A 14,681-nucleotide genomic window follows, 5' to 3' on the forward strand; every position below is an offset into this window, starting at 1 on the left:
GGAAAACCTCCTTGGTCTTTAAGGTAGAATCGGTGTTTGAAATTCACTGCTTGACTGAGGGACCTTACAGATAATTGTATGTATGGGGTACAGAGCTGAGGTAGACATTCACAAATCATATTAAACACTATTACTGTACACAGAGTGAGTCAATGCAACTTCATATGTGACTTGTTAAATACATTCTTACTCCTGAACTTATTTATGCTTACCATAACAAAGAGTTTAAATACTTACTGACCCATTACATTTCAGCTTTTAATTTTTAAATAATTTGTAAAACATTTTCAAAAACGTAATTCTACTTTTACATTATGGGGCCAATGACCCCCCCCCCAAAAAAAAAAAATCTAAATTCAACTCATGTTAAAACCAGGCTGTAACACAGGAAACATTTTGAAAAATCAAGGGGTGTGAATACTTTCTGAAGACCCTGTACATGCCTATGGGAATGTGTGTGTGCCCAGAAGATAATATGTGTGGGTTCTGTGCAGTGCCTTCCCATTGGTGGTTTAAAGGTTATCAGTGGAGTCTCTTAATGACACTGCTGGGCCCGGCCCATTTTCATTAAGCATTCAATTAATCCATCCACTGACAGTGCCTCAGGGGGAGACAGAGAGCTACGTGTACCACAACATCATAGAGGAATGTCGGGCCGTCACTGACAGACTGCTTTTCTACCTTAACCTGCCCTGTCCGGCCGCACATTGTTTTGTTCTATACTATTGCATGAGTTCTATACATATTTACTCAAATATATTTGAGTTAGTGCAGTTCGACGACTGTTGTTTTTCTCTTCAAGGTCTTTGCCATGCGTTGGTTAGCCATGCGTTGGTTAGCCATGCGTTGGTTAGCCATGCGTTGGTTAGCCATGCGTTGGTTAGCCATGCGTTGGTTAGCATAGAAAACCTCTAGCGTTGCCTGATGGTTTGAGACGTGTGAAGGGGTTGGAATGTCCTCTGTGGAAAAGTTCCATTCCTCTCTACTCTACTGAACTGCCCTCTATTCTGTTCAACTGTCAGAGGCTCTAGACATGAGTCACCATAACCTGGAGTCAGTCAGTCCATAAAAAGACCTCAGAGGAAGATTACAGAGAGACAAAAGAGAGAGAACGACAGAGTCCTCCTCTTTTGTTCCTCAATACATGTGGGAGAGAAAGATAGAGGGAAGAAGAAGAGACCCATTAGGCAAAAACTGGTTGACTCAATGCTGTTTCCACGCCATTTCAACAAACAAAATTCAATGTGATGACATTTAATCAACGTGGAAAACTGATTAGATTCACAAAGCGGCATCAACGTAAGGGAACGTCCTCTTTTTTTCACCTAGCTTTCAACCTAAATCCAATGACATGGTGAATTCTTTTTGTTGATTTCACATGTAATTCACGTTAGTTGACAACTCAACCAAATGTAAATCAAAATGAGACGTTGAAATGAGGGGCAGACAGGCAGGTCAGTTAGTAATCAGTCTAGGAATGGATGAATCCATACATCAGCCCCAAATACACACACATGCTATAGACCAATCAGAACCCTGCTTACTGTAATTACAAAATCATGGACAGAGCAGAAAACGGTGCGGGAAGGGCATCTTGACAAAACAAGTGTTTCTTTAGAGAGAACGTGTAATCAAAAAGGGTCCAGTTCTCTTTAATAAAACTCTTCATTAGAATCTCAGTGGGAGATAACAGCACTGCTTTATTACTGCCTTGGTGCTAGCTGGGGGCTCTCTCTTCCTCGGTGCTAGCTGGGGGCTCTCTCTTCCTTGGTGCTCACTGGGGGCTCTCTCTTCCTTGGTGCTAGCTGGGGGCTCTCTCTTCCTCGGTGCTAGCTGGGGGCTCTCTCTTCCTCGGTGCTAGCTGGGGGCTCTCTCTTCCTCGGTGCTAGCTGGGGGCTCTCTCTTCCTCGGTGCTAGCTGGGGCTCTCTCTTCCGGTGCTAGCTGGGGCTCTCTCTTCCTCGGTGCTAGCTGGGGCTCTCTCTTCCTTGGTGCTAGCTGGGGCTCTCTCTTCCTTGGTGCTAGCTGGGGGCTCTCTCTTCCTTGGTGCTAGCTGGGGGCTCTCTCTTCCTTGGTGCTAGCTGGGGGCTCTCTCTTCCTTGGTGCTAGCTGGGGGCTCTCTCTTCCTTGGTGCTAGCTGGGGGCTCTCTCTTCCTAGGTGCTAGCTGGGGCTCTCTCTTCCTCGGTGTGCTGGGGGCTCTCTCTTCCTCGGTGGGCTCTCTCTTCCTCGGTGCTAGCTGGGGGCTCTCTCTTCCTTGGTGCTAGCTGGGGGCTCTCTCTTCCTTGGTGCTAGCTGGGGGCTCTCTCTTCCTTGGTGCTAGCTGGGGGCTCTCTCTTCCTTGGTGCTAGCTGGGGGCTCTCTCTTCCTTGGTGCTAGCTGGGGGCTCTCTCTTCCTTGGTGCTAGCTGGGGGCTCTCTCTTCCTTGGTGCTAGCTGGGGGCTCTCTCTTCCTTGGTGCTCACTCACATCCACAGAATTCACACCCATCTTCCTCGTTGAGATACGCCCCCCATTGGAGAAAGCCAATAGCGTTAGTCTTGGTCAGATTTTCATTCTGCTGATGTTCTTGTCTGTTGTCTGTGATGATGTCACCTTGTAAGGCGTACCTTTAATTGACTGCCTCATTCAAAGGAGGTGTACAATGATGTGATTTTCTACACCTAGCCACACAGCAGACAGAGGTAGAGTGCGCTGACAATTGGAGGGGCAGTTATATAATTGAATATAAGTGAGGAAAATCAAAGTCCCATAAAACACTGGTCTATTCCGGTCTGTTCAGAACTTGGTGTACAGTCCAAGATGGAGGAGTCACTCACCTACATGCACGAACACACACACGCACAGAGGATAAAATAGCCACAAGGGACCAAAAGGATTGATGGTGTGTGTCCAGGATTAATGGTGGTCTTTGGAGTCCCTGCTGCCCCTGTGACTTCTTATAGTTCTTTGTCCTGTTTCGCTGCACGTACAACTTAGTAACCTGTATGAGTGCGAGGTGTGAAATGGAAATGTGTTTTTGGCATATGCCAACTCCCCCGAGACACCCTCGGAGAGTGGGGCCACGGCCATGTGTGTCTGTGCTTGTATGTGTGTGTGTGTGTGTGTCTGTGGGAGGGGGGGGAGGGGATTGTTTCTGGATGGGGCCATAGGCTTTCACTTATTCAATGATGTCTGATTAACTCAAGGAAGGGCGTAAGAAAGGAAGGAAGGGCATAAGAAAGGAAGGAAGGAATCTTTAAGAATGAAGGAGGGGCAGTTTTAGGTGTTCTAAAATAAGACAGCAATCAACCACGCCACTGTAGACTTCATATTTACATTACAGCACTTCCTGTGTTTACCTGACATTGTGGTGGAAAAAAGAGAAGTAAATGAAGTTAAAGACCACTACTGTACAGTATGTTACTGTTGTCCTTCTGTCAAAAGAAAACAAATCCAGGCTTACACAGGAAAGCGCACACACACACTAAGGCTGCTGCAGTCACCTGCTGCTGGAATGGTACTGCAGTGTTGACATGCCAGAGGGAACATCTCTGCCTGCCACAGCAAAACTAGCAAAACGTTACATAAAGGTTCTTCTGAAACATCCACTCTACCACCTACAGATGCTAATGCTACTCCAGCTATAAATAGCCAGCTTTCTGCCGCCCACCCACGCAGGTGGCTTACACCTACCCTGTAGCAGAGGGGACATTGTGTAAATGTTTGGTCAGTGTTGATCCAGCGTTGAGCCGCTGTTTGGCTACCACAAGAGAGCTTTTGAAAAATGAGAGAGGGATGGAGGCAGGAAGGTAGGAAGGAGACCTTTGATGGTTGGGCGGAAAAATGTATTTACCTTTATCTTACTCTGGCTTTCACTCTCCCCCTTCCCTCCCTCTTCTGCTATAGTTTGTATCTCTTTTTCTCACCATCTCTCTCCTCATACTCCCTATTTTTTCATTCTCTTTCACTCATTCCTCTCTCCTCTTCAATAATGCCCCCCCCCTCTCGCTTCCCCGATCTCTCACCATCTCTCGCTCTCCACTTGATGTATCCAGCTGTAAATGTATAAGCCTCATGTGCTTGCTGTTGCCACGGCAACAACACAAGGGACCTTATAAAGCTAATAAGTAGAGAGCAGGAGGGGAGAGGAGGAACATTTAAAAAAAGAGCGCATAAAAAAAAGAGAAAGAAAATGGGCGCAGATCTATTCCTGGAGTTGGACCTGGGGGCTGTTGACGGATAGAGGGATGCTGGCGAAAGAGAGGAAGAGAGAGAGGCAGAGGCAGAGAGCGAGATGTTGTTTCTCTGGTGGCACGTTGTGATGTATCAGATTTGATGTGCCAGCCATGTTTGTTGGTGTCTGTTGAATAGTGGAAATGGAGTGTGTGCGTGTGTGTGTGACTGTATCTGTGGTAATAAAAGGTTGCTTATATTTGTCCTGCTTAAAGCTGCAATATGTCACTTTTTGGGCAACCCGATCAAATTCACATATAAATGTTAGTTATAGATCTGTCATTCTCATTGAATGGGGCAGGTAGCCTAGTGGTCAGAGTGTTGGGCAAGTAACCGAAAGAAAAAATTGAAAGCAAGTCTAAAAAGTGGTTGATCTGTTCTATTTCTATGCTTCCCATTCATAAGTTTTCATTTTGCGTCTTTTACTTTCGGTTTTGTATACCAGCTACAAACAAACTGAAAATACAATATTTTTGGTTATCGAAAAGATATTTCACAGTGGTTTATATGATACAATGATCCTCTACACCCTCTCAGAATTGCTTGTTTTGTCACATAAACGGGAATTAGGTGAACTATTAGAATTTTTGTAACCAGGAAATGGATGGAGCCATTTCTGTATATTGCACCTTTAACTGCATGTACAACTGGGTAACCTGTACGACTGTGGGGTGTGAAATGGAAATGTCCCCTGAGAAACCATGGGAGAGTGGGGTCACAGCCAGGGATGTGCAGCTAGCCTCTGATCTGCTTCTTCATAAATAACCAAATGAGACATGATACACACACACGCATGATAATCACCTCTGTTTCACATACAAAAATATAAGCACATACACACACTTGATCGTGGTCCCTTTCTCTGAATACAACTATGGAGAAAGAGAAGGACATACTGTTCTCCTCTCTTCTACTCTCTCCTCTAGTCACCTCTCCTTATCTCTCCCACTGTCTCCTCTCTGGTGAGATGTGGGTGGGTGACAGCCACGTCACCTGGTAATCATCACTGCGACACACAGGAAATAAACAGTAAAGTCACACACACAGACTAGACGCCTTTGCCCACGGCCAGGGGGGAGGGTCTTAGGTGTCTGTTGAAAGACTTACAGTAGGTCCTTAGAAATGGGAGTGTCTTGATTCTATTGATAACTAATTACTACACTTGAGGACGGTCGATTAAACTCAGGTGAGGTTAGCTTATTACATGAGCTCATACTGTGCCACAGCATTGTTGAATACTTGTTTCTGATTGGCTTGAAGGGCATTCTAGAGTGTGCATTATTTCCCTATAACGCACAGTATACAGTATTTGCACCATAGAATTCAATGGCTATAAATCATTCTTACATGCTCTATGTTTGAGCTGCATTTGAAAAACAACATCACACATACATACATACAATGCGGAGGAAGGTGAAATAAAGACTAGAAAATTGTGTCCAGATGGAAACTTCCAGATCCACTACACGCAAAGGGAATAGGAAGGAAGAAGATGGATAAAAATTCACCAAAAAGAGTGAAAATCTCTAGGGAAAAGACAATTTCATAGGGGCTAATTGGCTGTTTCCAGTATTTGTCCAAATAGAAGCTACAAAAGCTATATAAATGGAGCTGACATGATCCCTCATTCTCTACAAGTCATGCTATGTCCAAAATTCTGTCCCTGGGTACCTGTGAGGGGGCAGTCGTCGTTGGAGCCAGGTGAGTCCTGGTTGGGGCTGACTGGCGGGCTGGCAGGGGGGCTGGTGCTGAAGCTGGCGTAGCCCAGGGACGAGCTCACCTCGGAGGGATCACAGCTGTGGTTGACTGGCCTCTGGTTCTGGACATCCAGCGAGGAGGAGAGGGAGGTCCGCTGTTTGGGCTGGAGGGAGAGATGGAGAGGGCGAGAGAGGAGAACAAAGGCAATGTTAGCAGATGTGGCTAAGTATTGTGATTGTGTGTGTAACTTTTGCCACATAAGAATTCAGTACCGTGCTGCGATTCACTGGAGTGATGCTGAGAATTCCAGTATGTTTTTTGTTCAATATAGAGGGACATGTGAAAGTACCCCGTGAGCTGTGCACTGGAGGAGCAGGACTCTTGGAAAAGAACACAGGAATTATTAAGTGAGGATTATCTCCACTTCCTCTCACATCAGCACACAAGTCCAGGTCTCATGACACACTCATTAGCCTGTGTGTGTGTGTGTGTGCACGCACGCGTTCTAGTTATATTTCAAGGAGTGTACCACACACACACACACACACACACACACACACACACACACACACACACACACACACACACACACACACACACACACACACACACACACAGACACACACACACTTGAAATTCCAGAGATGGAAAACAAGTGTAGTGAGAGAGTGAAAGCTGTAATGCAGACATAGATACAGACGCTTTACACAACACACCATTTACAGCCAGCAGAATAACTACTGCTGCTGTAGATTACTGTTCACACTCACATCTTATACACAAAACGCAGGCCAGTTTGTCTGCAAGAACTCAAGGTTTCCGTACTGAGAGTAAGAGGAAGGGGTCGATGTGGCAGGTGGTTAAGACAACGCCACATCAGGGGACTAAAAGTTCTGGGACAGTGACACATAGTAAAAGCGACAAGAAGAAGTTGATGGGGAGAGAGGGGGAGAGAGAAGGATAGCGATGGATGTCTTCCAAAGACAGCCCTTTCTACCAGTGGACAGTGGGCCAAAAGGAACACAACAGAAGCATCACTATCCTATAGAGAGTTAGGGTGCAATACATCAACGAGAAGTGATCAGAGTGACAGGCGGAGTACAGGGCCAATGGGGAATGAGATAGTTTCACTTGAGTTTCACTTGAGGTAGGGAGTCAGAGTGAGGGCAGTGTCAGGTAGCATGGTAATCCATAGGGAGATGCTGACAGGCCACTTGAGGCCAATAGGGGTCAATGACAGGGCAGTGTCAGGTAGCATGGTAATCCATAGGGAGATGCTGACAGAATGTACAGTTTCACTTGAGGCCAATAGGGAATAGTCAGGGTACGGTGACAGGGCAGTGTCAGGTAGCATGGTAATCCATAGGGAGATGCTGACAGAATGTACAGTTTCACTTGAGGCCAATAGGGAATAGTCCACGGTGACAGGGCAGTGTCAGGTAGCATGTAATCCAGAGATGTGACAGAATTTCACTTGAGGCCAATAGGGAATAGTCAGGGTACGGTGACAGGGCAGTGTCAGGTAGCAGGGAGATGCTGACAGAATGTACAGTTTCACTTGAGGCCAATAGGGAAATAGGGGAGGGATGACAGGGCAGGGTGTCAGGACATGGTAATCCATAGGGAGATGCTGACAGAATGTACAGTTTCACTTGAGGCCAATAGGGAATAGTCAGGGTACGGTGACAGGGCAGTGTCAGGTAGCATGGTAATCCATAGGGAGATGCTGACAGAATGTACAGTTTCACTTGAGGCCAATAGGGAATAGTCAGGGTACGGTGACAGGGCAGTGTCAGGTAGCATGGTAATCCATAGGGAGATGCTGACAGAATGTACAGTTTCACTTGAGGCCAATAGGGAATAGTCAGGGTACGGTGACAGGGCAGTGTCAGGTAGCATGGTAATCCATAGGGAGATGCTGACAGAATGTACAGTTTCACTTGAGGCCAATAGGGAATAGTCAGGGTACGGTGACAGGGCAGTGTCAGGTAGCATGGTAATCCATAGGGAGATGCTGACAGAATGTACAGTTTCACTTGAGGCCAATAGGGAATAGTCAGGGTATGCTGACAGAATGTACAGGTGACAGGGCAGTGTCAGGTAGCATGGTAATCCATAGGGAGACAGATGCTGACAGAATGTCAGTTTCACTTGAGGCCAATAGGGAATAGTCAGGGTACGGTGACAGGGCAGTGTCAGGTAGCATGGTAATCCATAGGGAGATGCTGACAGTACAACGGTGACAGGGCAGTGTCAGGTAGCATGGTAATCCATAGGGAGATGCTGACAGAATGTACAGTTTCACTTGAGGCCAATAGGGAATAGTCAGGGTACGGTGACAGGGCAGTGTCAGGTAGCATGGTAATCCATAGGGAGATGCTGACAGAATGTACAGTTTCACTTGAGGCCAATAGGGAATAGTCAGGGTACGGTGACAGGGCAGTGTCAGGTAGCATGGTAATCCATAGGGAGATGCTGACAGAATGTACAGTTTCAGGGTCAGGGTACGGTGACAGGGAGGCCAATAGGGATGCTGACAGAAAGTTTCACTTGAGGCCAATAGGGTACGGTGACAGGGCAGTGTCAGGTAGCATGGTAATCCATAGGGAGATGCTGACAGAATGTACAGTTTCACTTGAGGCCAATAGGGAATAGTGGTAGGGCAGTGTCAGGTAGCATGGTAATCCATAGGGAGATGCTGACAGAATGTACAGTTTCACTTGAGGCCAATAGGGAATAGTCAGGGTACGGTGACAGGGCAGTGTCAGGTAGCATGGTAATCCATAGGGAGATGCTGACAGAATGTACAGTTTCACTTGAGGCCAATAGGGAATAGTCAGGGTACGGTGACAGGGCAGTGTCAGGTAGCATGGTAATCCATAGGGAGATGCTGACAGAATGTACAGTTTCACTTGAGGCCAATAGGGAATAGTCAGGGTACGGTGACAGGGCAGTGTCAGGTAGCATGGTAATCCATAGGGAGATGCTGACAGAATGTACAGTTTCACTTGAGGCCAATAGGGATAGTCATAGTCAGGGTACGGTGACAGGGCAGTGTCAGGTAGCATGGTAATCCATAGGGAGATGCTGACAGAATGTACAGTTTCACTTGAGGCCAATAGGGAATAGTCAGGGTACGGTGACAGGGCAGTGTCAGGTAGCATGGTAATCCATAGGGAGATGCTGACAGAATGTACAGTTTCACTTGAGGCCAATAGGGAATAGTCAGGGAGATGCTGACAGAATGGTGACAGGGCAGTGTCAGGTAGCATGGTAATCCATAGGGAGATGCTGACAGAATGTACAGTTTCACTTGAGGCCAATAGGGAATAGTCAGGGTACGGTGACAGGGCAGTGTCAGGTAGCATGGTAATCCATAGGGAGATGCTGACAGAATGTACAGTTTCACTTGAGGCCAATAGGGAATAGTCAGGGTACGGTGACAGGGCAGTGTCAGGTAGCATGGTAATCCATAGGGAGATGCTGACAGAATGTACAGTTTCACTTGAGGCCAATAGGGAATAGTCAGGGTACGGTGACAGGGCAGTGTCAGGTAGCATGGTAATCCATAGGGAGATGCTGACAGAATGTAGGCCAGTTTCACTTGAGGCCAATAGGGGAATAGTCAGGGTACGGTGACAGGGCAGTGTCAGGTAGCATGGTAATCCATAGGGAGATGCTGACAGAATGTACAGTTTCACTTGAGGCCAATAGGGAATAGTCAGGGTACGGTGACAGGGCAGTGTCAGGTAGCATGGTAATCCACAGGGAGATGCTGACAGAGTGTACAGTTTCACTTGAGGCCAATAGGGAATAGTCAGGGTACGGTGACAGGGCAGTGTCAGGTAGCATGGTAATCCATAGGGAGATGCTGACAGAATGTACAGTTTCACTTGAGGCCAATAGGGAATAGTCAGGGTACGGTGACAGGGCAGTGTCAGGTAGCATGGTAATCCATAGGGAGATGCTGACAGAATTAAAAGTGCCGTGAAAAAGTATTTGCCACCTTTCTGATTTTCTCTATTTTTGCATATTTTCGATACTGAATGTTATCTGATCTTCAACTAAAACATATTATTAGATAAAGGGAACCTGACTTTACAAAAAAAAAACATGTCACCCAAAAAGTTGACTCAAGCATGCCAAAAAGTACCCGGAAGCACTTGGATGATCATCAATACTCTTGGAAGAATGTTCCCTCATACCAACGGTCAAGCATGGCGGTGGTAGTGTGATGGTTTGGGGATGCTTTGCTGCCTCTGGACCTAGATAACTTGCTGTAATAGAAAGAACCATGAATTCCGCTGTGTATCAGAGAATTCTACAGAAGAATGTCAGGCCATCCGTCTGTGAGCTGAAGCTGAAGCGCAGCTGGGTCATGCAGCAAGACAATGATACAAAACAAACAATCAAGTCTAGATGAAAATGGCTAAAAATAAACACATTTGAAGTTTCGGAATGGCCTAGTCAAAGTCCAGACCTAATCCCAATTGAGAGGTTGTGACAGGACTTGAAATGAGCATAATGTGATGGCGCCGAAGAGGATGGCTGACATTTTACATGCCGGTAAACAATTGAGCAATTCTGTTCGTTTTTATGCGTTGTTTGTAACTTCTTTTTAACTTATTTTGTACATCATGTTGCTGCTACCGTCTCTTATGACCAAAAATAACTTCTGGACATCAGAACTGCGATGACTCACTGTGAACTGGAAGAAGCTTTTTCCTTTAACGAATCCGACGAGAAAGAAATACTGCTCTCCCGGGAAAAGGCCCAGATCCCTGTCATTTGCGTGAAGAAAAGACGGAGGAAAATAGGATGCAGATCAGGCTGCCTTTGAGAATCCCTAGGCGAGCGAGTAAACTCCCACTGCCATCAATTCTACTTGCTAACATGGAAAATAATGATCTACGATTATCTTGTAATATATTATGTTACACCGAGTCGTGGCTGAACGACGACACAGATAATTTAGAGCTGGATGGATTTTCAATGCGCTGACAGAACAGAGTCTGGTAAGATGAGGGGTGGGGGTGTGTCTCTTTTTGTCAATAACAGCTGGTGCGCAATGTCAAATATTAAAGATGTCTCGAGGTATTGCTCGCCTGAGGTAGAGTACCTTATGATAAGCTGTAGACCACACTATCTACTAAGAGAGTTCTCATCTATATTATTCGTAGCCGTCTATTTACCACCACAGATCAATACCGCACTCAACCAACTCTTTAAGGCCATAAACAAACAAGAAAATGCTCACCCAGAAGCGGTGCTCCTAGTGGCTGGAGACTTTAAAACAGGCAAATGTAAATCAGTTGTACCACATTTTTACCAGCATGTCACATGTATAACCAGAGCTGAAAAAAACTACACCACCTTTACTCCACACACAGAGATGCATACAAGCTCTCCCCCGCTCTCCATTTGGCAAATCTGACAATAATTCTATCCTCCTGATTCCTGCTTACAAGCAAAAACTAAAGCTGGAAGTCCCAGTAACTCTCTCAATACATAAGTGGTCAGATGACGCGGTACAGGACTGTTTTGCTAGCACAGACTGGAATATGTTCCGGGATTCATCCGATGGCATTGAGGAGTACACCACCTCAGTCATCGGCTTCATCAATAAGTGCATCAATGATGTTGTCCCCACAGTGACTGTACGTACATATTCCAACCAGAAGCCATGGATTACAAGCAACATCCGCGTCGAGCTAAAGGCTAGAGCTGACACTTTCAAGGAGCGGGACAGTAATCTGGACACCTATAAGAAATCCCGCTATGCCCTCAGACGAACAATCAAACAAGCAAAGTAACCTGCCCAAATGATTACCGCCCCGTAGCACTCATGTTGGAAGACATGAAGTGCTTTGAAAGGCTGGTCATGGCTCACATCAACGGCATCTTCCCGGATACCCTAGACCCACTCCAATTTGCATACCGCCCCAACAGATTCACAGATGACGCAATCTCAATCGCACTCCACACTGCCCTTTCCCACCTGGACAAAGGGAATACCTATGTGAGAATGCTATTCATTGACTACAGCTCAGCGTTCAACACCTTAGCTCCCACGATGCTGATCACTAAGCTAAGGACCCTGGGACGAAACACCTCCCTCTGCAACTGGATCCTGGACTTCCTGATCGTAGACTACAGGAAAAGGTGGACCTAACAGGCCCCCATTAACATCAACGGGGCTGTAGTGGAGCGGGTCGGAGTTTCAAGCTTCTACAGCTTCTACCCCCAAGCCATAAGACTGCTGAACAACTTATCAAATGGCCACCAGACTATTACATTTACCCCCTCCCCTTCCATTTGTTTTGTACACTGCTGCTACTCGCTGTTTATTATCTATGCATAGTCACTTCACCCCTACCTAAATGTACAAATTACCTCCAACTTGATCTATCCCCGCACACCGGCTCGGTACCCCCTGTATAGAATTTTTTACTTTTGTTTATTTGATAAACTCTTCTTGCACTGTTGGTTAAGGGCTTGTAAGTAAGCATTTCACAGTAAGGTCTACACTGTTGGTTAAGGGCTTGTAAGAAAGCATTTCACAGTAAGGTGTACATGTGACAAATAAAGTTTGATTTGATTTGAGCAGTTCATGCTTAAAAACCCACAAATGTCGCTGAGTTACAGCAACTCTGCATGGAAGAGTGGGCCAAAATTCCTCCACAGTGACGTGAGAGACTGATCAACAACTACTGTGGTGGAGAATCGTCACACTACAGGAAGCATTTGGTTGGAGTCATTGCAGCTAACTGGCACAACCCGTTACTGAGTGTAAGGGGCAATTACTTTTTCACACAGGGGAATTGGGTGTTGCATAACTTTGTTAATGAAATTAATAGGTAGTTGTGTTATTTGTTCACTCAGATTCTCTTGATCAAATATTAGGTTTTGGTTGAAGATCAGATAAAAAAATATATGCAAAAGTAGAGGCAATTTGAAAGGGAGCAAATACTTTTTCACGGCACTGTATATTTCACATATTTCTGGTATTTGTACCAGTGTATGAGCTACTGTATGTCCCCCAAGACACGTCCATGAAGATTGAAGGTCTGGAGATTTACCAGCTGTTGAGCAGGAGTCAGGTCTGCCACATATTTTGAATAAGTGAACACAACATAGGAGTACAAAGTAGATGAATGTGTGTCTCTCTCCTTGTATATATGTAATCCTCATCATAATGACTGTATTCATCAACATTCAAACTCACATTATATATTTTTCTTCTCATCTCCCCCTGTGATACTACACTTCTCTCCTCTCCCTCTGTGATGCTACACTTCTCTCATCTCCCTCTGAGATGCTACACTTCTCTCCTCTTCCTCTGTGATGCTACACTTCTCTCATCTCCCTCTGAGATGCTACACTTCTCTCCTCTCCCTCTGTGATGCTACACTTCTCTCATCTCCCTCTGAGATGCTACACTTCTCTCCTCTTCCTCTGTGATGCTACACTTCTCTCATCTCCCTCTGTGATGCTACACTTCTCTCATCTCCCTCTGAGATGCTACACTTCTCTCCTCTGCTACACTTCTCTCATCTCCCTCTCTCTGTGATGCTACACTTCTCTCCTCTTCCTCTGTGATGCTACACTTCAGTGATCTCATCTCTCCTCTGTGATGCTACACTCCCTCTGTCTACATCTCTCATCTCCCTCCGTGATGCTACACTTCTCTCATCTCCCTCTGTGATGCTACACTTCTCTCATCTCCCTCTGTGATGCTACACTTCTCTCCTCTCCCTCTCATCTTCCTCTGTGATGCTACACTTCCCTCGGTGATCTCATCTCCCTCTGTGATGCTACACTTCTCTCCTCTCCCTCGGTGATGCTACACTTCTCTCCTCTCCCTCTGTGATGCTACACTTCTCTCCTCTCCCTCTGTGATGCTACACTCCCTCTCTACACTTCTCTCCCTCTGTGATTCTACACTCTCTCTCTCATCTCCCTCTGTGATGCTACACTTCTCTCATCTCCCTCTGTGATGCTACACTTCTCTCATCTCCCTCCGTGATGCTACACTTCTCTCCTCTTCCTCTGTGATGCTACACTTCTCTCATCTCCTCTGTGATGCTACACATCTCCCTCTGAGATGCTACACTTCCTCTCTCCTCTGTGATGCTACACTTCTCTCATCTCCCTCTGTGATGCTACACTTCTCTCATCTCCCTCTGGTGATGCTACACTTCTCTCCTCTCCCTCGGTGATGCTACACACTGTGATGCTCTCCTCTCCCTCTGTGATGCTACACTTCTCTCCTCTCCTCTGTGATGCTACACTTCTCTCCTCTCCCTCGGTGATGCTACACTTCTCTCCTCTCTCTCGGTGATGCTACACTTCTCTCCTCTCCCTCTGTGATGCTACACTTCTCTCCTCTCCCTCTGTGATGCTACACACGTGATCTTCTCCTCTCCCTCTGTGATGCTACACGTGATGCTTCTCTCCTCTCCCTCTGTGATTCTACATTCCTCTCATCTTCCTCTGTGATGCTACACTTCTCTCATCTTCCTCTGTGATGCTACACTTCTCTCATCTCCCTCTGTGATGCTACACTTCTCTCCTCTTCCTCTGTGATGCTACACTTCTCTCATCTCCCTCTGTGATGCTACACTTCTCTCATCTCCCTCTGTGATGCTACACTTCTCTCCTCTTCCTCTGTGATGCTACACTTCTCTCATCTCCCTTGGTGATGCTACACTTCTCTCCTCTCCCTCGGTGATGCTACACTTCTCTCCTCTCCCTCGGTGATGCTACACTTCTC

At 46.2% G+C, this 14,681-nt stretch overlaps 1 protein-coding gene across 1 annotated transcript in view; it reads right to left on the reverse strand.

Moving 5' to 3' along the window:
* LOC135515718 (ankyrin repeat and sterile alpha motif domain-containing protein 1B-like) overlaps nt 1–14,681 on the reverse strand; it is a 358,368-nt gene that overhangs the window by 138,615 nt on the left and 205,072 nt on the right. Inside the window, 1 exon segment of the mRNA XM_064939410.1 lies at nt 5,882–6,071. Within this exon segment, the coding sequence (XP_064795482.1) occupies nt 5,882–6,071 (190 nt within the window).

Source organism: Oncorhynchus masou, chromosome 27 (assembly GCF_036934945.1).
Source record: "Oncorhynchus masou masou isolate Uvic2021 chromosome 27, UVic_Omas_1.1, whole genome shotgun sequence".
In the NCBI taxonomy this organism is placed as follows: Eukaryota; Metazoa; Chordata; class Actinopteri; order Salmoniformes; family Salmonidae; genus Oncorhynchus; species Oncorhynchus masou.